The sequence below is a fragment of the Salvelinus fontinalis genome, chromosome 27, assembly GCF_029448725.1.
Source record: "Salvelinus fontinalis isolate EN_2023a chromosome 27, ASM2944872v1, whole genome shotgun sequence".
NCBI classification, from domain to species: domain Eukaryota; kingdom Metazoa; phylum Chordata; class Actinopteri; order Salmoniformes; family Salmonidae; genus Salvelinus; species Salvelinus fontinalis.
The window spans coordinates 21,199,101-21,226,858 of NC_074691.1; the positions used below are offsets into that span (position 1 = coordinate 21,199,101).

The following is a 27,758-nucleotide window of genomic DNA, read 5'->3' on the forward strand; positions in this document are numbered from 1 at the left end:
ACACACACACACACACACACACACACACACACACACACACACACACACACACACACACACACACACACACACACACACACACACACACACACTCTGAGGTGAATTGAGAACAGCCCCAGTGGGAGCGTTGTAGCGTAGTCCGTGCCAGTGTATCCCATAATGCCCTCTGCCAGGCTGTAATCCCAGCTCAGTTACCCAGGGTGCCGATCGGACCGTGTCAGAGGACGCCAGTGAATGGACCATCTAATTGGATGAGAGACCTCCCACTTGTTTTGTATTTGATTTATTGATGTATTTTGTTTCATTGCAGGGGGATTAGGGATGTGGCTAGGGCTGCTGGGGGAGTATGCTTTGTCCTTTCAGAAAACCTGCATTCTGTCCTCAATTTGCTCTCTTGCTTTTGTGTCCTCGTTTTCTCCTCCTCGATCTCTCTATCTCGCTCTGTTCTCCCCTTCTATACCTTCCCTCTCTTCCTTTCCCCTCTCTCTCTGTCCTCTCCCTCCATAGTTTCCTTCTCTACCCCTCCTGTGACGTGGAGTCTGTCCCTGAGCCTATTCGTTCCACTGGCAATTTCTATTAGTCTCAAAAAGAGATCAAGCACGGTTGGGCGAGTCCCTCTCGTTTAGAGTCACATTGGTGTCAGGCCCAGACACCCATCCACAGCAACTCACTAAATCACAAGTAGCACAGTCCCCCACCGCAAAATAGAACCCAGCTACATAGCAATTTGGCTCTCAATTCGATACCTTGTGTATTATGCATATCACTTATAATTGTAGGGCAGGACGTTTGAGTCGGAGTAGAAATGTTAAGAAAGTCTGGGGCTCATGTGATTTTGGAGTTTCATGACAACGATGTCCTACGTAGTGGCTATGAAGCCTCATGAAGCTGATACGCATTGCTGCTCATGGTTGAAGAAGTATGGCCGGCTTATACTCTAGGGATGTGCACTATCGAAGAACTGCCATCGCTACTCAAGGAGACATGAAGACTTGGTCAAAATCACACACACAAACACACACACACGCACACACAGAGACAGACAGACAGACAGACAGACAGACAGACAGACAGACAGACAGTATCAAAGAACAGCCATAGTTACTTAACTTAATGCAAGCTGACATCAAGGCTGGTTTGTACACATGTACGGTATCATAGAATCGCCATTACCACTATACTTAATGCAAGCTGACATCAAGGCAGGGTCTCACACAGAGATCAAAGACAACACCAGGCAGATAGGCGAGCCACATCCCTCCATCCTTTTATTGCCCCCCGCTCTCTATCGCCTTTCTCACTCTCCACTGTATTTCTCTCGGTCTTCCTTCTTTCTCTCTCTCAATCTTTCTTCCTGTCTATACTGCATCCCCGTCTTCTCTCTATCCCTCTCTCGCTCTCGCTCATCTCTCTCTCTCCCGCCAACTCTCTCTCTCTCTCTCAAATCAATTCAATTCAAAGGGGTGTATTGGCATGGGAAACATCTGTTTACATTGCCAAAGCAAATGGAATAGACAATAAACAAAAGGGAAATAAACAAGGGAAATATTAGTCAACATTACACCCACAAAGTTTTTAAAAGAATATAGATATTTCAAATGTTATATTATTGGCTATGTACAGTGTTGTAACAATCTTCAAGTAGTTAGCTGCAGCTAGCGACTGGAACGAGCTGCAACAAACACTCAAACTGGACAGTTTTATCTCAGTCTCTTCATTCAAAGACTCAATCATGGACACTCTTACTGACAGTTGTGGCTGCTTTGTGTGATGTATTGTTGTCTCTACCTTCTTGCCCTTTGTGCTGTTGTCTGTGCCCAATAATGTTCTTACCATGTTTTGTGCTGCTACCATGTTGTGTTGCTACTACAGTATGTTGTGGTCATGTTGTGTTGCTTCCATGCTGTGTTGTCATGTTGTGTTGCTACCATGCTGTGTTGCTACCATGCTGTGTTGTTGTGTTGCTATAATGCTGTGTTGTCATGTTGTGTTGCTACCATGCTGTGTTGTTACTACAGTATGTTGTTGTCATGTTGTGTTGCTACGATGCTGTATTTCTACTACAGTATGTTGTTTTCATGTTATGTTGCTACCATGCTGTGTTGCTACTACAGTATGTTGTTGTCATGTTGCTTTGCTACCATGCTGTGTTACTACTACAGTATGTTGTTGTCATGTTGTGCTGCTACCATGCTGTGTTGCTACTACAGTATGTTGTTGTCATGTTGTGCTGATATTATGCTGTGTTACTTCTACAGTATGTTATTGTCATGTTGTGTTGCTACCATGCTGTGTTGCTACTACAGTATGTTATTGTCATGTTGTGTTGCTACCATGCTGTGTTGCTATTCCAGTATGTTATTGTCATGTTGTGCTGCTACCATGCTGTGTTGCTACTACAGTATGTTATTGTCATGTTGTGTTGCTACCATGCTGTGTTGCTATTCCAGTATGTTATTGTCATGTTGTGTTGCTACCATGCTGTGTTGCTACTCCAGTATGTTATTGTCATGTTGTGTTGCTACCATGCTGTGTTACTACTACATTATGTTTTTGTCATGTTGTGTTACTACTACAGTATGTTATTGTCATGTTGTGCTGCTACCATGCTGTGTTGCTACTACAGTATGTTGTTTTCATGTTGTGTTGCTACCATGCTGTATTGCTAGTACAGTATGTTGTCATGTTGTGTTGCTACCATGCTGTGTTGCTACTCCAGTATGTTATTGTCATGTTGTGTTGCTACCATGCTGTGTTACTACTACATTATGTTTTTGTCATGTTGTGTTACTACTACAGTATGTTATTGTCATGTTGTGTTGCTACCATGCTGTGTTGCTACTCCAGTATGTTATTGTCATGTTGTGCTGCTACCATGCTGTGTTGCTACTACAGTATGTTGTTGTCATGTTGTGTTGCTACGATGCTGTGTTGCTACTACAGTATGTTGTTGTTGTGTTGCTACCATGCTGTGTTGCTACTCCAGTATGTTATTGTCATGTTGTGTTGCTACCATGCTGTGTTGCTACTACAGTATGTTGTTGTCATGTTGTGCTGCTACCATGCTGTGTTACTACTACAGTATGTTGTTGTCATGTTGTGTTGCTACCATGCTGTGTTGCTACTACAGTATGTTGTTGTCATGTTGTGCTGATACCATGCTGTGTTACTTCTACAGTATGTTATTGTCATGTTGTGTTTCTACCATGCTGTGTTGCTACTACAGTATGTTGTTGTCATGTTGTGCTGATATTATGCTGTGTTACTTCTACAGTATGTTATTGTCATGTTGTGTTGCTACCATGCTGTGTTGCTACTCCAGTATGTTATTGTCATGTTGTGTTGCTACCATGCTGTGTTGCTACTCCAGTATGTTATTGTCATGTTGTGTTGCTACCATGCTGTGTTACTACTACATTATGTTTTTGTCATGTTGTGTTACTACTACAGTATGTTATTGTCATGTTGTGCTGCTACCATGCTGTGTTGCTACTACAGTATGTTGTTGTCATGTTGTGTTGCTACCATGCTGTGTTGCTAGTACAGTATGTTGTCATGTTGTGTTGCTACCATGCTGTGTTGCTACTCCAGTATGTTATTGTCATATTTGTGTTGCTACCATGCTGTTTTACTACTACATTATGTTTTTGTCATGTTGTGTTACTACTACAGTATGTTATTGTCATGTTGTGTTGCTACTCCAGTATGTTATTGTCATGTTGTGCTGCTACCATGCTGTGTTGCTACTACAGTATGTTGTTGTCATGTTGTGTTGCTACCATGCTGTGTTACTACTACAGTATGTTGTTGTCATGTTATGTTGCTACCATGCTGTGTTGCTACTCCAGTATGTTATTGTCATGTTGTGTTGCTACCATGCTGTGTTGCTACTACAGTATGTTGTTGTCATGTTGTGCTGCTACCATGCTGTGTTACTACTATAGTATGTTGTTGTTGTGTTGCTACCATGCTGTGTTGCTACTACAATATGTTGTTGTCATGTTGTGCTGATACCATGCTGTGTTACTTCTACAGTATGTTATTGTCATGTTGTGTTTCTACCATGATGTGTTGCTACTACAGTATGTTGTTGTCATGTTGTGTTGCTACCATGCTGTGTTGCAACTACAGTATGTTGTTGTCATGTTGTGCTGCTACCATGTTGTGTTGCTACTACAGTATGTTGTCATGTTGTGTTGCTACCATACTGTGTTGCTAATACAGTATGTTGTTGTCATGTTGTGTTACTACTACAGTATGTTATTGTCATGTTATGTTGCTACCATGCTGTGTTGTTTCTACAATATGTTGTTGTCATGTTGTTGCTACCATGCTGTGTTACTACTACATTATGTTTTTGTCATGTTGTGTTACTACTACAGTATGTTATTGTCATGTTGTGCTGCTACCATGCTGTGTTGCTACTACAGTATGTTGTTTTCATGTTGTGTTGCTACCATGCTGTATTGCTAGTACAGTATGTTGTCATGTTGTGTTGCTACCATGCTGTGTTGCTACTCCAGTATGTTATTGTCATGTTGTGTTGCTACCATGCTGTGTTACTACTACATTATGTTTTTGTCATGTTGTGTTACTACTACAGTATGTTATTGTCATGTTGTGTTGCTACCATGCTGTGTTGTTACTACAGTATGTTATTGTCATGTTGTGTTACCACCATGCTGTGTTGCTACTACAGTATGTTTTTGTCATGTTGTGTTACTACTACAGTATGTTATTGTCATGTTGTGTTGCTACCATGCTGTGTTACTACTACATTATGTTTTTGTCATGTTGTGTTACTACTACAGTATGTTATTGTCATGTTGTGTTGCTACCATGCTGTGTTGCTACTCCAGTATGTTATTGTCATGTTGTGCTGCTACCATGCTGTGTTGCTACTACAGTATGTTGTTGTCATGTTGTGTTGCTACGATGCTGTGTTGCTACTACAGTATGTTGTTGTTGTGTTGCTACCATGCTGTGTTGCTACTCCAGTATGGTATTGTCATGTTGTGTTGCTACCATGCTGTGTTGCTACTACAGTATGTTGTTGTCATGTTGTGCTGCTACCATGCTGTGTTACTACTACAGTATGTTGTTGTCATGTTGTGTTGCTACCATGCTGTGTTGCTACTACAGTATGTTGTTGTCATGTTGTGCTGATACCATGCTGTGTTACTTCTACAGTATGTTATTGTCATGTTGTGTTTCTACCATGCTGTGTTGCTACTACAGTATGTTGTTGTCATGTTGTGCTGATATTATGCTGTGTTACTTCTACAGTATGTTATTGTTGTTGTTGTGTTGCTACCATGCTGTGTTGCTACTCCAGTATGGTATTGTCATGTTGTGTTGCTACCATGCTGTGTTGCTACTACAGTATGTTGTTGTCATGTTGTGCTGCTACCATGCTGTGTTACTACTACAGTATGTTGTTGTCATGTTGTGTTGCTACCATGCTGTGTTGCTACTACAGTATGTTGTTGTCATGTTGTGCTGATACCATGCTGTGTTACTTCTACAGTATGTTATTGTCATGTTGTGTTTCTACCATGCTGTGTTGCTACTACAGTATGTTGTTGTCATGTTGTGCTGATATTATGCTGTGTTACTTCTACAGTATGTTATTGTCATGTTGTGTTGCTACCATGCTGTGTTGCTACTCCAGTAAGTTATTGTCATGTTGTGTTGCTACCATGCTGTGTTGCTACTACAGTATGTTGTTGTCATGTTGTTGCTACCATGCTGTGTTGTTACTACAGTATGTTGTTGTCATGTTGTTGCTACCATGCTGTGTTGTTACTACAGTATGTTGTTGTCATGTTATGTTGCTACCATGCTGTGTTGTTTCTACAATATGTTGTTGTCATGTTGTGTTCCTACCATGCTGTGTTGCTACTACAGTATGTTGTCATGTTGTGTTGCTACCATACTGTGTTGCTAATACAGTATGTTGTTGTCATGTTATGTTGCTACCATGCTGTGTTGTTTCTACAATATGTTGTTGTCATGTTGTGTTGCTACCATGCTGTGTTGCTACTACAGTATGTTGTTGTCATGTTGTTGCTACCATGCTGTGTTGTTACTACAGTATGTTGTTGTCATGTTGTTGCTACCATGCTGTGTTGTTACTACAGTATGTTGTTGTCATGTTGTGTTCCTACCATGCTGTGTTGCTACTACAGTATGTTGTCATGTTGTGTTGTCACCATGCTGTGTTACTGCTACAGTATGTTGTTGTCATGTTATGTTGCTACTACAATATGTTGTTGTCATGTTGTGTTGCTACCATGTTGTGTTGCTACTACAGTATGTTGTTGTCATGTTATGTTGCTACCATGCTGTGTTGCTACTACAGTATGGTGTTGTTGTGTTGCTACTACAGTGTGTTGTCATGTTGTGTTGCTACCATGTTGTGTTGCTACTACAGTATGCTGTTGTCATGTTATGTTGCTATCATGTTGTGTTGCTACTACATTATGTTGTTGTCATGTTGTGTTGCTACTACAGTATGTTGTTGTCATGTTGTGTTGCTACTACAGTATGTTGTTGTCATGTTGTGTTGCTACTACAGTATGTTGTCATGTTGTGTTGCTACCATACTGTGTTGCTAATACAGTATGTTGTTGTCATGTTGTGTTGCTACTACAGTATGTTGTTGTCATGTTGTGTTGCTACTACAATATGTTGTGGTCATGTTGTGTTGCTACCATGCTGTGTTGCTACTACAGTATGTTGTTGTCATGTTGTGTTGCTACCATGCTGTGTTGCTACTACAGTATGTTATTGTCATGTTGTGTTGCTACCATGCCGTATTGCTACTACAGTATGTTGTTGTCATATTGTGTTGCTACCATGTTGTCTTGCTACTACAGTATTATGTTGTCATGTTGTGTTGCTACCATGCTGTGTTGCAACTACAGTATGTTGTCATGTTGCTTTGCTACCATGCTCTGTTGCTACTACAGTATGTTGTTGTCATGTTGTGTTGCTACCATGCTGTGTTGCTACTACAGTATGTTATTGTCATGTTGTGTTGCTACCATGCCGTATTGCTACTACAGTATGTTGTTGTCATATTGTGTTGCTACCATGTTGTCTTGCTACTACAGTATTTTGTTGTCATGTTGTGTTGGTACCATGTTGTGTTGCAACTACAGTATGTTGTCATGTTGTGCTGCTACCATGCTGTGTTGCTACTACAGTATGTTGTCATGTTGTGCTGCTACCATGCTGTGTTACTACTACAGTATGTTGTTGTTATGTTGCTTCCATGCTGTGTTGCTACTACAGTATGTTGTTGTCATGTTGTGCCGCTACCATGCTGTGTTGCAACTACAGTATGTTGTTGTTGTGTTGCTACCATGCTGTGTTGCAACTACAGTATGTTATTGTCATGTTATGTTGCTACCATGCTGTGTTACTACTACAGTATGTTATTGTCATGTTGTGCTGCTACCATGCTGTGTTAATACTACAGTATGTTGTCATGTTGTGTTGCTACCATGCTGTGTTACTACTACAGTATGTTGTTGTTATGTTGCTACCATGTTGTGTTGCTACTACAATATGTTGTTGTTATGTTGTGTTGCTACTACAATATGTTGTTGTCATGTTGTGTTGCTACTACAATATGTTGTTGTCATGTTGTGTTGCTACTACAATATGTTGTTGTCATGTTGTGTTGCTACCATGCTGTGTTGCTACTATAGTATGTTGTTGTCATGTTATGTTGCTACCATGCTGTGTTGCTACTACAATATGTTGTTGTTATGTTGCTACCATGCTGTGTTGCTACTACAGTATGTTGTTGTCATGTTATGTTGCTACCATGCTGTGTTACTACTACAATATGTTGTTGTTATGTTGCTACCATGCTGTGTTACTACTACAGTATGTTGTTGTCATGTTATGTTGCTACCATGCTGTGTTACTACTACATTATGTTTTTGTCATGTTGTGTTACTTCTACAGTATGCTAATGTCATGTTGTGCTGCTACCATGCTGTGTTACTACTACAGTATGTTGTTGTCATGTTATGTTGCTACCATGCTGTGTTGCTACTACAATATGTTGTTGTTATGTTGCTACCATGCTGTGTTACTACTACAGTATGTTGTTGTCATGTTATGTTGCTTCCATGCTGTGTTACTACTACAATATGTTGTTGTCATGTTATGTTGCTACCATGCTGTGTTACTACTACAGTATGTTGTTGTCATGTTGTGTTGCTACCATGTTGTGTTGTTACTACAGTATGTTGTTGTCATGTTGTGTTGCTACCATGTGTTGCTTCTACAGTATGTTGTTGTCATGTTGTGTTGCTGCCATGCTGTTTCATGTGTTGCTGCCATGGTATGTTGTTGTCTTAGGTCTCTCTTTATGTAGTGTTGTGGTGTCTCTTGTCATGATGTGGGTTTTGTCATATATTGAACTTTTTTTATATTTTTATCCCAGGCCCCTACCCCGCAGGAGGCCTTTTGCCTTTTGGTAGGCTGTCATTGCAAATAACAATTTGTTCTTAACTGACTTGCCTAGTTAAATAAAGGTTATATAAAAATAAATACAAAGTTAAAGTGTGAAAGGGAAAATAAATGAACAGGTTGTTTTAACAGTGTTGTAGAATTTGTATTTTGTATTATTTTAGTGGGTAGATCAGCTTTAATATTACAGATTGTGGCTTCTATCAATGTAATTATCTGCATCATTTCCAATCCCCATATATTTTTTTGTAAATATATAATATATATATATTTTCCTTTATTATTTTCCCGTAACCCTACCACCCATCCCGTAATTAAAATACACAATGTTTATTTCTTCTCCACTGGTTGCCCTTTTCTCATGGCAACGGGCCACAAATCTTGCTGCTGTGACTGCACACTGCAGTATTTTGCCTAACAGATATAGGAGTTCATCAAAGTTTGTCTCTCTCTCTTTATCCTATCTGGGAGTAACAAGGCAGACAGAGACCTGACAACAATTAACTGAGCTGTTGCATTCAATTTGGTTTCCTTTTGTTTTACGATTGAAACAATAAATATAGTGTTTGTACGTCTAGATGAGAGGTTTCCCTTCTCAACGATGGGCAGATGCCCTGTCATGCCCTCAGAGCAGGGGCTGATGGGGAATTGATTGCTCTCCTGTGATAGTGAAGAGATTTACAGAGACAGAGGAATAAATGGGGATGGATGGATGGAGGGCGGGGGAGAGGGAGGGAGCGAGGGATGGAGGGAGGGAGGGAGGGAGGGAGGGGAGAGTGGGATGGAGGGAGGAAGAGAGAGGGATGGAGGGAGGGAGCGAGGGATGGAGGGAGGGAGGGAGGGAGGGAGGGGAGAGTGGGATGGAGGGAGGAAGAGAGGGAGGGTGAGAGAGGGATGGAGGGAGGGAGGGAGGGAGAGAGGGAGGGAGGGGAGAGTGGGATGGAGGGAGGAAGAGAGGGAGGGTGAGAGAGGGAGGGAGGGAGCGAGGGAGGGAGGGAGGGGAGAGTGGGATGGAGGGAGGAAGAGAGGGAGGGTGAGAGAGGGATGGAGGGAGGGAGGGAGGGAGGGGAGAGTGGGATGGAGGGAGGGGAGAGAGGGAGGGAGGGAGGGGAGAGTGGGATGGAGGGAGGAAGAGAGGGAGGGTGAGAGAGGGATGGAGGGAGGGAGGGTGAGAGAGGGATGGAGGGAAGGGGGAGAGGGGTAGGGCAGGAGGAAGAGAGGGAGGGAGGGATAGAGGGAGGGGGAGGGAGATGGATAGATGGAGGAAGAGCGGGTGGGAGAGAGAGGGGGGAGGGCAGGAGGGAGGAAGAGAGGGATGGAGGGAGGGAGAGAGGGAGGGCGGGAGGTAGAGAGGGAAGTGGATGGAGGGAGGGAGGGAGGGAGGGAGGGAGGGAGGGAGGGAGGGAGGGAGGGAGGGGGAAAGAGATGGATGGATGGAGGGAGGGGGGGATGGATGGAGGGAGGGTGGAGAGAGGGAGGGGAGAGAGAGAGGGGGAGAGTGGAATGGAGGGAGGTGGGGAGAGAAAGCAGGAGGGTGGGAGGGACTGTGGATTCCTCTGGGTTGTATTCTGACAGGGTTGCTCCGCTCACCAGGAGTCCTCTACTCTACCTTCTCCTCCCTGAGCTCTGATAGATGAGTACCCACATAGGGCTATTAATACACACGCGGACACACACACTCGCTGACACACTGACACAACACGCTGACTCACACTCTCACACAACACACTCACTGATAAAGATTGACAGTGGAGGCTTGGATGAGAAACTGTATTTCTGTAGTCTCACACCCCTTGCCTCTGTCTCTCTCTCTTTCGCTCTCTCTCTCTCCTCCAGACCTGTTCAGTCAGGTGGCGTCGTCGGGGGATACGTGTGACCAGAGACAGCTGGGTCTGCTGCTCCACGACGCCATCCAGATACCACGGCAACTAGGAGAGGTCGCCGCCTTCGGAGGGAGCAACATTGAACCCAGCGTCCGGAGCTGTTTCCAACACGTATGTATACACAGTATACACACACACTGCAACACATCGTGTTTATTGACACACACACACATCTTGTATTATTGCTGTTGAAAGTGCCATCACGTATAATATAACCAATATGGCCAACGATGAACGTTCAAATGCAAGGTTGGCTGGTCCCTGTCCTTGGGTTCACATTGTATTTTTCTCTTTTCCCTGAGTCCTGTTTCGTCAGTCATAAATTCAGTGGCGGCATTAAATTAGGAAGCAGTAAATTTCCCTGATTTCACCGCTCGGGCGCCCAAAATAGCATGGTGATGGAGCTCGGCTGACATTGGAAATGTCACGGAGTTTAACAGGAGCCACTACCAACCTGGAGCTTTCTATACAGTCCCTTCTCCTATCGCTTCACCACTCCTCTCCTGTCACCCCTTATCTACCTACAACCTCCTCTTCCCTTTATCTCCCCCCATTTCACACGCGCACACACACACACACACACACACACACACACACACACACACACACACACGCACACGCGCACACATACATTAACACACACATACATTAACACATACACATAACACTGACTTGCTTAGTTAAATAAAGGTTCAATATTATTCATTTAAAAAAAAATATGTAATACGCTAACACACACACCATCACCCGCATCAATACCACCATTAAAACAAGACCGTCTGATATTCACTGCAATTCCTAATGCATTACAGCCAGACGGTTGATGGTAAGAGTGACTGATGACTCTGGCCTCTCTGCCCAGTAGACCCCCCCCCCCCTCCCCGTGACCTCCCTGTATCAGCCAGAAGTTGCAGAGCAGTCAACCACTCCATTTGGTTTAATGGGGCTGTAATGAACGAGGTGGTGGCCCATAAATACGGCCTGTTTTACGGGCCTCAATCTCACTCCTCCCTCCCTTTCACCATCCATCCATCCATCCTCCTCCCTCCAAGGGATCTGTACTGCCGTAACTCTGCCACCTAGACGATGTGAGGGGACAGGAGGGAGAGGGAGACAGGTGGAGGAGAGAGGAGGAGACAATAGGGAGGAAGATGGAAGGAAGGATAGGTGGAGGTGTCTGCTCTCTGGCCCGATGCCTTGCCTTGACACTCCAGAGCTGGTTCTTCATCAAATCTAATTGTATTGGTCACATACACATACTTAGCAGATGTTATTGCGGGTGTAGTGAAATGCTTGTGTTCCTACTGTAGCTCCAACAGTGCAGCAGTATCTAACAATTCACAACAATACACACAAATCTAAAAGTGAAAGAATGGAATAAAGAAATATATAAATATTAAGATGATCAATGTCGGAGTGGCATTGACTAAAATACAGTAGAATAGAATACAGCATATGAAATGAGTAAAATAGTATGTAAACATTATTAAAGTGACTAGTGTTACTGGCCAGTGATTCCATGTCTATGTATATAGGGCAGCAGCCTTTAAGGTGGAGGGTTGAGTAGCCGGGTGGTAGCCGGCTAGTGATGGCTATTTAACAGTCTGAGATAAAAGTTGTTTTTCAGTCTCTCGGTCCCAGCTTTGATGCACCTGTACTGACCTCGCCTTCGGGATGATAGCGGGTTGAACAGGCCTTTGCTCGCGTGGTTGTTGTCCTTGATGATCTGTTTGGACTTCCTGTGCTGTCGGTGTCCTGGAGGGCAGACAGTGCGCCCCCAGTGATGAGTTGGGCAGACCATACCACCCTCAATGAGAGCCCTGCGCTTGCGGGCGGTGCAGTTGCCGTACCAGGCGGTGATACAGCCCAACAGGATGCTCTCAAATGTGCATCTGTAAAAGTTTCTGAGGGTCTTAAGGGCCAAGCCAAATTTGTTCAGCCTCCTGAGGTTGAAGAGGTGCTGTTGCGCCTTTTTCAGCACACTGTCTGTGTGGGTGGACCATTTCAGATCGTCAGTGATGTGTATGACGAGGAACTTGAAGCTTTCCTCCTTCTCTACTGCGGTCCCGTCGATGTAGATAGGGCTGTGCTCCCTCTGCTGTTTTGTTGACGTTTTGTTGACGTTGAGAGGTACTTTTCCTGGACCCACTCCGCCAGGGTCTTCACCTCCTCCCTGTAGACTGTCTCATCATTGTTGGTAATCCGGCCTACTACTGTTTTGTCGTCTGCAAACTTAATGATTGAGTTGGAGGTGTGCGTGGCCACGCAGTCATGGGTGAACAGGGAGTACAGGAATGGGCTGAGCACACACCCTTGTGGGGCCCCAGTGTTGAGGATCAATGAAGTGGAGGTGTTGTTTCCTACATGCTTCTCCATCTGTCTGTGTGTGTGATCTCAGGGTTCTAGAATTTCTATCTGACATTTAGCCTTAACAGAGCCAGAGGTCACAGAACGGACACACGCACGCAGGAATAGGTTTTCAACGTTCCCCTCTTTGACCGAAGCCATGTTGATTCTCAGTGCGTGTTTTCAGTGTGTGTGCGTGTGTGCATGCGTGCGTGACCTGTGGACAATTTCTTCCTCGAGTCCCAGATGTTCCTTCTCAGAATGTTTACTCAATGACCTTTGTGGGTAGCCGTGGCAACTGAAAGGTCAGGTGTGTGTTCTGTACAGCAGCCGTCTCCAGGTGTAAAGGGATTTAATACCCACTACAGGACTCCTAGAACGGGGCTTCCTAAACTTTGGTGCGGGCTAAAAAACTTTGACATGGGCTAGTTGATCTGGACACTGCTGACAAGTTATAAATATCGCTCTAAGGTCTGCAATGACTGGCATGACAAGAGGAACTGATGATGCACTGCCCAAAATGTAAATGACACCTTGTGCATTCTACTATTACAACTTTCAAGAGTAAGTTGAAAGCCGGACTGAGTTTCTTTAAAACATTTATTGAATAATGTATTTATTTTTGTCGCCTGGATGTCACATGCATCACACTTATATCAGTACAGCCGTAACAACCTAAGAGTTCTGAAACTTCTGTTACATCAAATAAGCCTTGTATCAAAATAGCTAATCATTTTTTATCTTGAACAGGTTCCACAGTTTCTCGTTCCCCCCATACAAAGACTCCTCACTTAATAATCAATTACCTGCTTAACGTGAACAGATTTCCTCTTTCCTCTTCCTGTCCAGGTGACAAATAAGGTGGAGCTGGAGCCCAGGCAGTTTGTTGATTGGATGAGGCTGGAGCCCCAGTCTATGGTGTGGCTTCCTGTCCTGCACCGAGTGGCGGCTGCTGAGACCGCCAAGCACCAGGCCAAGTGTAACATCTGTAAAGAGTGCCCCATTGTAGGGTTCAGGTAAACACACACACACACTTAGACCCACATACGCACGAATGTGCACACACACACTCACACACAGCAACTTTGCGTTCAACGTTAGCTCCTTAACACACATTTTCATACAGAGCAAGAGCTGTACGTTGAACACACCCACCCAATGCCCACACACAGGGGAATGATGGTGTGCTGGTCTCCCTGCTCTGAGTGGAGCAGAAAGGGCAGGCCTGCTCCAGAGGGTAGGCCTTTATCTAAATGTCAGCAGCTGATACACTCCTGACTAAATACCATCTGGAGAAGGACCTCTAGAATCACTTGCGCACACACACTCTCACACACACACACACACACACACACACACACACACACACACACACACACACACACACACACACACACACACACACACACAAACAAACAAAGGGAGATCCATTGTGTACTGTGGGTTAGGGTCTCAGACTCTCACTGCTTTCTGTCTGTCTGTCTGTCGGTCTCACACACACACCTGTTGATATAATGTCAGAATTGTTCAATAGAATCACCCTCTTATGATTAAACAGACCTCAGATGTCCACATGCTAACCACAATATTGTTTGGCGGTATGACATCAGTCACAGTATTATTATGCGAGCAAAATGAGACACAACATCATGCTAACCAGAGCCTAGTGTAATCTTTATTATCTCTGGTCCTCGCTAAGTAGTTACACCAGCTAGAGAATGTCTTGAGACAAGTACCAGCAGACATTTGACAGAACACAAGCTTTTACAGGTCTGTCATTGATCCAAGGTGAGGAGGGATAGAAAGGGAGGGAGGGAGGGAGCGAGAGGGAGAGACTGGGGAAGGAGAGCGAGAGGGAGAGACTGGGGAAGGAGAGCGAGACGGGGGAAGGAGAGAGAGAGAGACGAGAGAGATGGGTGAAGGAGAGAAAGAGGGAGAGAGACAGAGACGGGGGAAGTAGAGCGAGAGAGAGAGAGACGAGAGAGACGGGGGAAGGAGAGAGAGAGAGACAGGGGAAGGAGAGAGAGATGGGGAAGAGAGAGAGAGAAAGAGAGAAGAGAGACAGGGGAAGGAGAGAGACGAGAGAGAGAGATGGGGGAAGGAGAGAGAGACAAGAGAGACGGGGGAAGAAGAGAGACGAGAGAGACGGGGGAAGGAGAGAGACGAGAGAGAGAGACGGGGGAAGGAGAGAGAGAGAGAGAGACAAGAGAGACGGGGGAAGGAGAGAGAGAGAGAGACAAGAGAGATGGGGGAAGGAGAGAGAGAAGAGAGACGAGAGAGACGGCGGAAGGAGAGAGAGAGAGAGAGACAAGAGAGACGGGGGAAGGAGAGAGAGAAGAGAGACAGGGGAAGGAGAGAGAGAGAGATTAAGTTGAATACATTTGGATTGAATAGTGTTGCACAGGTTAGACTTGAGGCTCCCAATGGCCAACACCCTATTGTAAAGCAGAGCTGGTTGTCCAGACAATGGGATATTACGAAGTAGAATATACACTGTGTGTACAAAACATTAGGAACACCTGCTGTTTCCATGACATAGACTGATCAGGTGAATCCAGGTGAAAGCTATGATCCCTTATTGACGTCACTTGTTAAATCCACTTCAATCAGTGTAGATGAAGGGGAGGAGACAGGTTAAAGAAGGATTTTTTAGCCTTGAGACAATTATGTGTGCCATTCAGAGGGTGAATGGGCAAGACAACATATTTAAGTGCCTTTGAACGGTGTATGGTAGTTGGTGTGCTCAACTGTATCCCTTGTGTATCAAGAATGGTCCATCACCCAATGGACATCCAGCCAACTAGACACAAATGTGGGAAGCATTGGAGTCAACATGGGCCAGCATCCCTGTGGAATGCTTTAGACACCTTGTAGAGTCCATGCCCCGACGAATTGAGGCTGTTCTGAGGGCAGAAGGGGGGGGTGCAAATTGATATTAGGAAGGTGTTCTTAATGTTTTGTACACTCAGTGTAGATCCCATAGTCATTCATTAGTGGTTGTCTGTGTCAGCGCTAATGAAAGATGTCTGTGTAGTAATACGCTGCATGTTGCTGTGTAATGGGGCGTGGGACGTGGGTTGTACTGTGCCCCTACTGTCTGATGTATCGCTGTGGGCTCTGTCATCAATCAGATTACCTTAGAGGGAGAGAGAGGCCGCACTCAACGAGCTATATGAGGCCATAGCTAACAAGAAAACGCTCATCCATAAGCAGTGCTCCTAGTGGCCGGGGACATTAATGCAGGCAAACTTAAATCCGTTTTACCTCATTTCTACCAGCAAGCACAAACTGGAATATTTTCCGTAATTCATCTAAGGGCATTGAGGAGTATACCACCTCATTCACCGGCTTCATCAATAAGTGCATCAACGACATCGTCCCCACTGTGACTGTACGCACATATCCCAACCAGAAGTCATGGATTACAGGCAACATCCGCACCAAGCTAAAGGCTAGAGCTGCCGCTTTCAAGGAACGGGACACTAATCCAGACTCTTATAAGAAATCCCGCTATGCCCTGTTGTATTTGGCGCATGACAAATACATTTTTATTTGATTACACTGCCTGAATTGTGCCCATCTCAATTTACAGACATCTTTTATATTCTGTTTTGAGCACGGTGATGAGGTGCATTGGGATAGAGCTGCAGGTGGCATTCTGAATTTTAGACTGTGGTTTGGGTGTGTATGTGTCATCCATTTTGAAATTCACGGAGGAATTGGTGAGAGAAAGTGGTGACAGAACATCGGTAGCTCCGTGTGAGGCCCTGGAATAGCCCAGATGAGAGCATAGCAGGACACACATGAGACGCATGCAAGAGAAAGAGAAATGGAGAAATCTGCCCGATGCGCTCAACACTCTCTTGTCTCCACTCTGTCTCTATCTCCATCGAAACAAAGTGGCTATTTTCACATCTGAGGTATTTAGCGAAAAGTGTCAGCCTATTTCAAACACACCTCCTTGTTATTGCGTTTCCATTTTCGTTTTTTGGATTGCATTCAGTAGCGTCTATGAATCACATGATTATGAAGGCATATGTATGAAAGCATCTATTCATATTTTAAATTTAGCTCTGTCCTTGTGATGTTCTTATCTGTTAATGTTCTGTATTATGTCATGTGTCTTGTTTTGTGTGGACCTCAGGAAGAGTAGCTGCTGCTTTAGCAGTAAGTAATGGGGATCCTAATAAAATACTAATACTATCCATCTCCCCCTCCCCTTATCCCTAGGTATCGCAGTCTGAAGCACTTTAACTATGACGTGTGTCAGAGCTGCTTCTTCTCTGGACGAACCGCCAAGGGCCACAAGCTCAACTACCCCATGGTGGAGTACTGCACGCCGGTGAGGAACACACAAACACACACATACTCTCTCACACGCGCACACACACACACACACACACACACACACACACACACACACACACACATATACTCTCACACACCTCTGTACCACCTTATTCTCCAAATAACTTCTTCAGGAATCCGGAGCGCAAATTGGATTCAACCGAGCGAACAGTAAAAGACTTCTGTTCTTTGAGCTGTTTATAATTTCTGAAAGGCATTTTTCCAACACTGTTTCAGGTGAGGGAGGGAGGAAGGGAGGGAGGGGGAGGGAGGGGATTTGCAGAAATGTAACAGTCTTCTCTTTTTAGATTAGCAGAGCTCACGCACAGCGTCGGAATATTGCTGAATGTCACACTTCAACTGGTCGGGGAATATGTTTATTTTCTTTGGGTGATTTAATTTAGTTTTTCAATCTGCAAATTTGATAGCCTGGATATTGATACAGACCGCCAGCCATGAGGAACAGCAATCACTCCTGTCCTGGCTGTGTAATGCTAACTGCCTTCAGTGACTGTGGGATGAAAACATTATACAAGTCATGTTTAAGCATGGGCAAATAATATTAAAGCTTTCAGTTATGAAGCAGAAAGTCAAACTGCAATGTCAGACTCCCGTACTCAATCTGGCCTTTCTGTTTGTGATTTAGACCCATTTCAGACAGATGATGTGGTATATCACCTGTAGAAAACATTAGGCAATGTTAATAGGACCCCTTTCAAACAACTCCTTATTTACCACTGAATTGCAGGTATACCGCTTTTAAACATATCAGTGAGTAACTGGCAAATTGGGAGGTGTGGGGTCAGGGGGGTGTTGTCAAACAATGGGGGCTGTTTGCATTTCAAATTAGGGAGGTGTTAAACAATTGAAGTGTTTATTAATTTACCTGCAAAAAAAGTAGAGAACCTTTCACACAGACTGTATTTTGGTTAGAGGGTCTGTGAAAATACAGGAATCGTGACTAGGTCTTTAGGTGGGTTTTATTTGTTCTTTTTTGTACCACCTACCCCTTTCAGAAATACAAAAACACAGGCAAGAAAGAAGCAGGTAAATGAGTGAGACTTCAGTCTGTGTATGAAAGGGATATTAGTGTAAGCAATGTAAATGGGTCAGTATAAAATAGCGGATTCTTGGCCGTCTGAACCATTTTACTGGAGAAGACCTAACAAAACAGCGAGGTTACGTTGTGGATTCTCTCACTGGTACTTCAGAACCACAGTCCACCTTGAGGAATAAATCCTTTATTACACACCATGTGTTGAATAGAGATGCTCTTTTATTGAATGAAATAAAAGGTATTTCCTCCGAGAAATAAGCCCCTCTCTAAACCAACAATAACACATTTACAGTACCCTCTCTTCCACACAGAAACAAAACACATTTTGATGTTACACGAATGTCTCCAAAAAGGATAAAGTACATATTAATACTGAGGCCTAGGACCATAACCTGATTTAGGAGGTACAGATCAATATGATGCGGTGTACAATGTCAGCCGCTGGTCCCATTGCGGTCATTTTACAAACATTCTCATTTTCTCATTTCAGTCCCACTGTTTATTTGATGTGCACAATATTGCTTTTTCATTTGATTGTAGTATTACTTTTTCATTTGATTGTTCCCACATTGCTAGTATTAATTATTGAGCAAAAACATGGCTGAATAAATTGTGTGCTGTGGTCTATTCGTTCCTCCGAAGTAGTTGTTTGGGCACAAGTTTGACAAGTCTCTCTATTGTGATTTTACAGACTCTTCTCTAGCACAGTAGCCTACCTGCCACAACACACTATTCAAGCGCCACACACAAACCCTGCTCAAGTACTGGGATCTCTCTCTCTCTCTCTCTCTCTCTCTCTCTCTCAGTTCAATTCAATTTCATTTTCAATTTCAATTCAAGAGCTTTATTGGCATGGGAAACATATGTTAACATTGCCAAAGCAAGTAAAGTAGATAATAAACAAAAGTGAAATAAACAATAAAAATGAACAGTAAACATTACACTCACAGAAGTTCCAAAGAATAAAGACATTTCAAATGTCATATTATGTCTATATACAGTGTTGTAACGATGTACAAATGGTTAAAGTACAAAAGGGAAAATAAATAAAAATAAATATGGGTTGTATTTACAATTGTGTTTGTTCTTCACTGGTTGCTCTTTTCTTGTGGCAACAGGTCACAAATCGTGTTGCTGTGATGGCACACTGTGGTATTTCACCCAGTAGATATGGGAGTTTATCAAAATCGGGTTTGTTTTCAAATTCTTTGTGCGTCTGTGTAATCTGAGGGAAATATGTGTCTCTAATATGGTCATACATTTGGCAGGTTAGGAAGTGCAGCTCAGTTTCCACCTAATTTTGTGGGCAGTGTGCACATAGCCTGTCTTCTCTTAAGAGCCAGGTCTGCCTACGGCGGCCTCTCTCTATAGCAAGGCTATGCTCACTGAGTCTGTACATAGTCAAAGCTTTCGTTAAGTTTGTGTCAGTCACAGTGGTCAGGTATTCTGCCACTGTGTACTCTCTGTTTAGGGCCAAATAGCATTCTAGTTTGCTCTTTTGTTTTGTTAATTCTTTCCAATGTGTTAAGCAATTATCTTTTTGTTTTCTCATGATTTGGTTTGGTCTAATTGTGATGCTGTCCTGGGGCTCTGTGGGGTCTGTTTGTGTTTGTGAACAAAGCCCCAGGACCAGCTTGCTTAGGGGACTTTTCTCCAGGTTCATCTCTCTGTAGGTGATGGCTTTGTTATGGAAGGTTTGGGCATCACCTCCTTTTAGGTGGTTGTAGAATTTAATGGCTATTTTCTGGATTTTGATCATTAGAGGGTATCAGCCTAATTCTGCTCTGCATTATTTCTCTCTCTCTCTCTCTCTCTCTCTCTCTCTCTCTCTCCCTCTCCCTCTCTCGGGATGTGTTGTGTTCTACATATTAGCTAGAAGCCATATGAACTCAATAGACTGTGTGTTCCTTTGCGTCAAATTGTGTTTGTGTGTTCCCCTGCTTTGGTGTGTGTTTGTAGAAGTTGAATCTCCCTAGCTGTTCCCTAAATCCTAGGAAGAATAGGCCCTCTTTAGGTCAGGGCACTGTGGTAATAGGACTTTCACTGGCAAAGCAGAATCTGCCACTTTCTTAGAAGATGTGTTTTCTAATGAACTCCTTAAAAAAAATTCTCATCCCTTTCTCACTCTTCCAGACTACTTCGGGTGAGGACATGCGTGATTTTACCAAGGTGCTGAAAAACAAGTTCCGCTCCAAGAAGTATTTTGCCAAGCACCCACGGTTGGGCTACTTACCGGTCCAGACGTTTCTAGAAGGAGACAATATGGAGACGTAAGTACCTGGGAGGAAGGGGGTCGTTGTGTTGCCTGGGTGAGCCCTCCTTCAACACTAGTTTCCTCCCCCTGTCTGTAGACTGTTATACCCCCTGGAAGACTCAGGCCAAATATCGGCCATATATCTCCTGTGTTGCACAGAGCTGCTGCTCTGCTCTGGAGTGAGTCCGTCTCGAATTTTCACCGGTCACCAGACACACATAAATCCTCAGTAATGGTGTTTAACTAGCGTTACAGATTATTCAGATGCTAGTGGTGGGTGGTGAGTGCCCCCCTCTTGAGGTGTGAGTTATGCCCCCTTCTATGATCTGAACCTTCCCTGTCTCTATATACTAACAGCTCCCTAGAACATGTCTCCCTCTCTCTCCACGTCGCTATATCTCACCCTCTGCTTTTTGCTATATCTTCTGTCTCAGTATATTTCCATGTTTGTGCATCCCTCCTCTCTCTCTCTCTCTCTTTCTCTTTCTCTCTCTCTTTCTCTCTCTCTCTCGCTCTCGCTCTCGCTCTCTCTTGCTCTCTCTTCTACTTGAGCTGCACAAGTGAATATTAAAAATTGTGATTTCCAACCTGACCCCAAAGGAGATACACACACACACACACACACACACACACACACACACACACACACACACACACACACACACACACACACACACACACACACACACACACACACACACAGTGCAGATGTCCACAGCCACTGAGATATACTGGCCCACCCTCTTCATTCCTCTCCTCTCTCCACTCTGTCTCTCCTTTCCCCTTTCTTCCCGCTATCCCTGCAGCGGTGTCTCCCTGACAGATCCCTTTTAAAAGGTGGGAAATGGTGTGGAGAGGTTCCTTAAAAAGCTGCTAATGAAATGGAGACTTGGAGAAATATGACTATTCCATGACATTCATTTTCCACTTTTGTTCTCCCGCCTGACTTCTCTACCATCCACAAACTGCTGGAAGTCTGGTACAATACAGGCAGTTTTATAGCAGAGACTTATTGCACTGAGTCTGCAATTCTTACTTTTAAGCCCGCACAATCACACACACAGAAACACATACATACACACACACACACACAGAAACACACACACACATACACACACACACACACAGAAACACATACACACACACAGTGTGTGGAGATAGTGAATCAGGCCATCTCTGAGAGAGGAAGGGAGGGAGAGCACCCATCTCTCTAACTCTATTGAACCAGCTCTTGTAAGTAAGCATTTCACAGTAAGATCCACACCTGTTGTATCCGGCGCATGTGGCAAATACAATTTGATTTGATCTCTCTCTCTCTCTCTCTCTCTCTCTCTCTCTCTCTCTCTCTCTCTCTCTCTCTCTCTCTCTCTCTCTCTCTCGCGCTGTCTCGCTCTCTGTCGCTCTCTCTCTGTCTCCCTCTCTCCCTCGCTTTCTCTATGTCGCACTCTCTCTCTCTCTATCTCTGGTCACGGTTATTCTGTTTCCTCATACATTTTCCAACCTATAGAACACAGAACCCCACACACTGTTAACTCCCTCCCAACTCTTCTTCCTTCATTACACGCCAAAAAGGATTTCTGATTAGACACAGAGACACGTGTTCATGTGAAAGACGTGTCTGAGCCTCCTAGCTTGGTGTGTTATGTGCTGTTCACCACCGTATTTGGAAGAGTTCAGGATAAAACTGTACGCTGTTTTAACTCTAGCAGGGAGACTGATGAGTTTAGGATAGAGAGTTTCTCTCTATCTCTCTATCTTTATCTCATTGATTTGATTTGGGTGGAGTCAATAACACAGCACAGATATAGACACACACACTTCTGTCAAACTGAGCGGAAAGCCCTAGCGGAGGATATGGTAGCGAGCGAGGGCTAATGATATTCACCTCCGAGCATATGGTGATGTTTCCCTGTTCCCAGCACCACCTCTGTCTGTCTTTCTGTCTGTCTCTCTGTGAAAGGAGGCATGAAAAGGTGTCAGTGTCAGGTGTTCTTAAGCCCCCTGATAGAGGAGGAAAGAGTGTCAGGTGTTTTTAAGCCCCCTGATAGAGGAGGGGAGGAACGAGTGTCAGGTGTTCTTAAGCCCCCTGATAGAGGAGGGGAGGAAAGAGTGTCAGGTGTTCTTAAGCCCCCTGATAGAGGAGAGGAGGAAAGAGTGTCAGGTGTTCTTAAGCCCCCTGATAGAGGAGGGGAGGAAAGAGTGTCAGGTGTTCTTAAGCCCCCTGATAGAGGAGAGGAGGAAAGAGTGTCAGGTGTTCTTAAGCCCCCTGATAGAGGAGGAAAGAGTGTCAGGTGTTCTTAAGCCCCCTGATAGAGGAGGAAAGAGTGTCAGGTGTTCTTAAGCCCTCTGATAGAGGAGAGGAGGAACGAGTGTCAGGTGTTCTTAAGCCCCCTGATAGAGGAGGGGAGGAACGAGTGTCAGGTGTTCTTAAGCCCCCTGATAGAGGAGGGGAGGAAAGATTGTCAGGTGTTCTTAAGCCCCCTGATAGAGGGGAGGAGGAAAGAGTGTCAGGTGTTCTTAAGCCCCCTGATAGAGGAGGGGAGGAAAGAGTGTCAGGTGTTCTTAAGCCCCCTGATAGAGGAGAGGAGGAAAGAGTGTCAGGTGTTCTTAAGCCCCCTGATAGAGGAGGGGAGGAACGAGTGTCAGGTGTTCTTAAGCCCCCTGATAGAGGAGAGGAGGAAAGAGTGTCAGGTGTTCTTAAGCCCTCTGATAGAGGAGGGGAGGAAAGAGTGTCAGGTGTTCTTAAGCCCCCTGATAGAAGAGGGGAGGAAAGAGTGTCAGGTGTTCTTAAGCCCCCTGATAGAGGAGAGGAGGAAAGAGTGTCAGGTGTTCTTAAGCCCCCTGATAGAGGAGGGGAGGAAAGAGTGTCAGGTGTTCTTAAGCCCCCTAATAGAGGAGGGGAGGAAAGAGTGTCAGGTGTTCTTAAGCCCCTTGATAGAGGAGGGGAGGAAAGAGTGTCAGGTGTTCTTAAGCCCCTTGATAGAGGAGGAAAGAGTGTCAGGTGTTCTTAAGCCCCCTGATAGAGGAGGGGAGGAAAGAGTGTCAGGTGTTCTTAAGCCCCCTGATAGAGGAGGGGAGGAAAGAGTGTCAGGTGTTCTTAAGCCCCCTGATAGAGGAGGAAAGAGTGTCAGGTGTTCTTAAGCCCCCTGATAGAGGAGGGGAGGAAAGAGTGTCAGGTGTTCTTAAGCCCCCTGATAGAGGAGGGGAGGAAAGAGTGTCAGGTGTTCTTAAGCCCCCTGATAGAGGAGAGGAGGAAAGAGTGTCAGGTGTTCTTAAGCCCCCTGATAGAGGAGGGGAGGAAAGAGTGTCAGGTGTTCTTAAGCCCCCTGATAGAGGAGAGGAGGAAAGAGTGTCAGGTGTTCTTAAGCCCCCTGATAGAGGAGGGGAGGAACGAGTGTCAGGTGTTCTTAAGCCCCCTGATAGAGGAGAGGAGGAAAGAGTGTCAGGTGTTCTTAAGCCCTCTGATAGAGGAGGGGAGGAAAGAGTGTCAGGTGTTCTTAAGCCCCCTGATAGAAGAGGGGAGGAAAGAGTGTCAGGTGTTCTTAAGCCCCCTGATAGAGGAGAGGAGGAAAGAGTGTCAGGTGTTCTTAAGCCCCCTAATAGAGGAGGGGAGGAAAGAGTGTCAGGTGTTCTTAAGCCCCCTAATAGAGGAGGGGAGGAAAGAGTGTCAGGTGTTCTTAAGCCCCCTGATAGAGGAGGGGAGGAAAGAGTGTCAGGTGTTCTTAAGCCCCCTAATAGAGGAGGGGAGGAAAGAGTGTCAGGTGTTCTTAAGCCCCCTGATAGAGGAGGGGAGGAAAGAGTGTCAGGTGTTCTTAAGCCCCCTAATAGAGGAGGGGAGGAAAGAGTGTCAGGTGTTCTTAAGCCCTCTGATAGAGGAGGGGAGGAAAGAGTGTCCGGTGTTCTTAAGCACCCTAATAGAGGAGGGGAGGAAAGAGTGTCAGGTGTTCTTAAGCCCCCTGATAGAGGAGAGGAGGAAAGAGTGTCAGGTGTTCTTAAGCCCCCTGATAGAGGGGGGGAGGAAAGAGTGTCAGGTGTTCTTAAGCCCCCTAATAGAGGAGGGGAGGAAAGAGTGTCAGGTGTTCTTAAGCCCCCTAATAGAGGAGGGGAGGAAAGAGTGTCAGGTGTTCTTAAGCCCCCTGATAGAGGAGAGGAGGAAAGAGTGTCAGGTGTTCTTAAGCCCCCTGATAGAGGAGGGGAGGAAAGAGTGTCAGGTGTTCTTAAGCTCCCTGATAGAGGAGGGGAGGAAAGAGTGTCAGGTGTTCTTAAGCCCCCTGATAGAGGAGGGGAGGAAAGAGTGTCAGGTGTTCTTAAGCCCCCTGATAGAGGAGAGGAGGAAAGAGTGTCAGGTGTTCTTAAGCCCCCTGATAGAGGAGGGGAGGAAAGAGTGTCAGGTGTTCTTAAGCCCCTTGATAGAGGAGAGGAGGAAAGAGTGTCAGGTGTTCTTAAGCCCCTTGATAGAGGAGAGGAGGAAAGAGTGTCAGGTGTTCTTAAGCCCCCTGATAGAGGAGAGGAGGAAAGAGTGTCAGGTGTTCTTAAGCCCCCTGATAGAGGAGAGGAGGAAAGAGTGTCAGGTGTTCTTAAGCCCCCTGATAGAGGAGAGGAGGAAAGAGTGTCAGGTGTTCTTAAGCCCCCTGATAGAGGAGAGGAGGAAAGAGTGTCAGGTGTTCTTAAGCCCCCTGATAGAGGAGAGGAGGAAAGAGTGTCAGGTGTTCTTAAGCCCCCTGATAGAGGAGAGGAGGAAAGAGTGTCAGGTGTTCTTAAGCCCCCTGATAGAGGAGAGGAGGAAAGAGTGTCAGGTGTTCTTAAGCCCCCTGATAGAGGAGAGGAGGAAAGATTGTCAGGGCAGCTTGTCCTTCAAGACTATTGAGGTGCACTGGCATAGAAGTGTGTTCAGGATTTAATTGGATTCAATAATTTAATTGGTATTCAGTGAAAAGGTACAATATACTGTACGACACAATACAACATCATGTAAACTATACTGATGAGGGCAACCTTTTACTCAACACAACTAGGTACCACGTAGGCTAGTTGTGTTGTCGCTCCAGCGACATCTCTCTATAGGATCAGAATTGGCATCACAATATATTCAGCACTCTGCACACAGTGTCATCTCATCAAGGCATTGCAAATCAAAATGCCCATCCTTCCCCTTTAAAACTCTGTGTTTCACTGTCTCTCAGTGTGTCTGTCTCCCAGCCAAGGTTCATTACCGTTGGCTCTACTGTTGTCTGTACATCCCAGTCAGCCACTTTCCCTGATACAATAATACCCACACAGACACACTCTGCCTGCCAGGAACATGGTTCAATGCAGAGACGTGTGAAAAACTGTACCAGAAAATAGTTATGACGTTTGAAAGACAAATGCCCTCCACACACTTTGTAAAGAAAAGTGATTTAGTCAGAAATAGACGAGTAAATGTATTATGTGAGGTACATAAATCTACATGTTTGCTTTTTGTTTGTCATGTGATTATTGTACAATGCAAAAAAAAATATATCATGTTTGTTGACATGATAATGAGTCCTATTGGAGGCTGGTTGCTCCGTATAGCCAGGCCCAGGGAGGTAGGATGTAATTGGACTTGCCTTTGGCCCACTGCCATCCCAGGGGAAAGTGAACTCTTTATGCTCAACATCACTGTCTCTCCAGGAACTATACTCCTGCTACCTTTTCTGACTGCTCTCACAACAGCAACATTTTTCAGAGCTAAACGCTCCCAAGGTCTCCCTCTCTCTCCCTTCCTTCCTCCCTCACTTTCTTCATTTTTTTTCACAAGAGTGCACCCATCCAGGGTTTACAACACCCCTGGCCCAGCCTGTCATGAGTAAAATAAGAAACTTGAAGAGCTCAGCACAGCAGTGTATGGCTTTAAACAAATCAACTCAAACCCTGGTTGGTGCTGCTCTCAGGTGAAAAAGCCCACTTCCTAATGGCACCAGTTGACAGGGCTGCACAAAGTGGTAGTACACCACAGACAGCAGCCCAAAACAGCTCAATCCCTCCCTCCCTGAGGGATCTGGTGCAGTAGGAGTCTCCTCGCGGGCAGAGAAGTGACGACTACTGCTTTCTTTCCCACTGCGAGAGACACTTATCCACAATGCAGCACTTTGTTTCAATGTCTCCACTTTCACATTGCGAACAAAAACACCAGTAACCGTCAGAGCACCCAAGCAATTATCTAAACATCCTCTCCATCTCCAAAATAACAAGATGCTTCTCTTCCTATCATGTCTATATTTAGCAACCGTTCTTTCTCACTGTATTAAATTCATTTTTCTTGCCCAAGGTGTTTCATCTGTGTGCGCTGTGCAGTACAACCCTGAATGTTTCGAAATAGATTTTCATTTTGAAGACTGCACATGAAATGACACTGTAATAAGTGAAAGACAGAATGAATATGATCTGTTGATCATTTTGGTATTGCTGTCAAATGTCAAGTATGCCTAATAATAGCGGTGAATGTAATCAGTGCAGAAACTTAAAAAGCATACTTAACAACTACACTAAGTACAGGCCTGGGGCTACAAAGACTTGCTTGGGAATATTCCACAAAAATTCTTTAAATAGGGACTCAATTATCACTTGGAAATTAATAGTTGAATCATTAGAAACCATTGGACCATAGTCCCAAGACTAAAGGGGAGATTCTATTTGGATGAGCTCCTAGATGCTGATCTAAGGTCAGTTTTCCCTAATACTGGTAAAGGTTAGGATTTGGGGTGGGCTTCTGCCTGTGTACTACTGCGTGCCCCTGTTGTCGCCCCCTTCTGGCTATTCTAAGCATAGCCGCTGGTTGGAACCAATGATTTGAACATAAACTCAGAAAAAAAAGAAATGTCCTCTCACTCTCAACTGCTTTTACTTTCAGCAAACTTAACATGTGTAAATATTTGTATGAACAAAACAAGATTCAACAACTGAGACATAAACTAAACAAGTTCCACAGACATGTGACTAACAGAAATGGAATAATGTGTCCCTGAACAAAAGGGGTCAAAATCAAAGTAACAGTCAGTATCTGGTGTGGCCACCAGCTGCATTAAGTACTGCAGTGCATCTCCTCCTCATGGACTGTACCAGATTTGCCAGTTCTTGCTGTGAGATGTTAACCCACTCTTCTACCAAGGCACCTGCAAGTTCCCGGACATTTCTGGGGGAGATGGCGCTAGCACTTACCCTCCGATCCAACAGGTCCCAGACCAGCTCAATGGGATTGAGATCCGGGCTCTTCGCTGGCAATGGCAGAACACTGACATTCCTGTCTTGCAGGAAATCACGCACAGTACGAGCAGTATGGCTGGTGGCATTGTCGTGCTGGAGTCATGTCAGGATGAGCCTGCAGGAAGGGTACTACATGAGGGAAGAGGATGTCTTCCCT

At 44.7% G+C, this 27,758-nt stretch overlaps 1 protein-coding gene across 8 annotated transcripts in view; it reads left to right on the top strand.

Moving 5' to 3' along the window:
• Positions 1-27,758, top strand: part of utrn (utrophin) — a 314,619-nt gene that overhangs the window by 255,045 nt on the left and 31,816 nt on the right. For all 8 annotated transcript variants that reach the window (XM_055885258.1, XM_055885257.1, XM_055885262.1 and 5 more), the window contains 4 exons: positions 10,324-10,481; positions 13,566-13,732; positions 16,947-17,058; positions 20,254-20,390. In XM_055885258.1, coding sequence (XP_055741233.1) covers positions 10,324-10,481; positions 13,566-13,732; positions 16,947-17,058; positions 20,254-20,390 — 574 coding nt within the window. The remainder of the gene's footprint in view (positions 1-10,323; positions 10,482-13,565; positions 13,733-16,946; positions 17,059-20,253; positions 20,391-27,758) is intronic.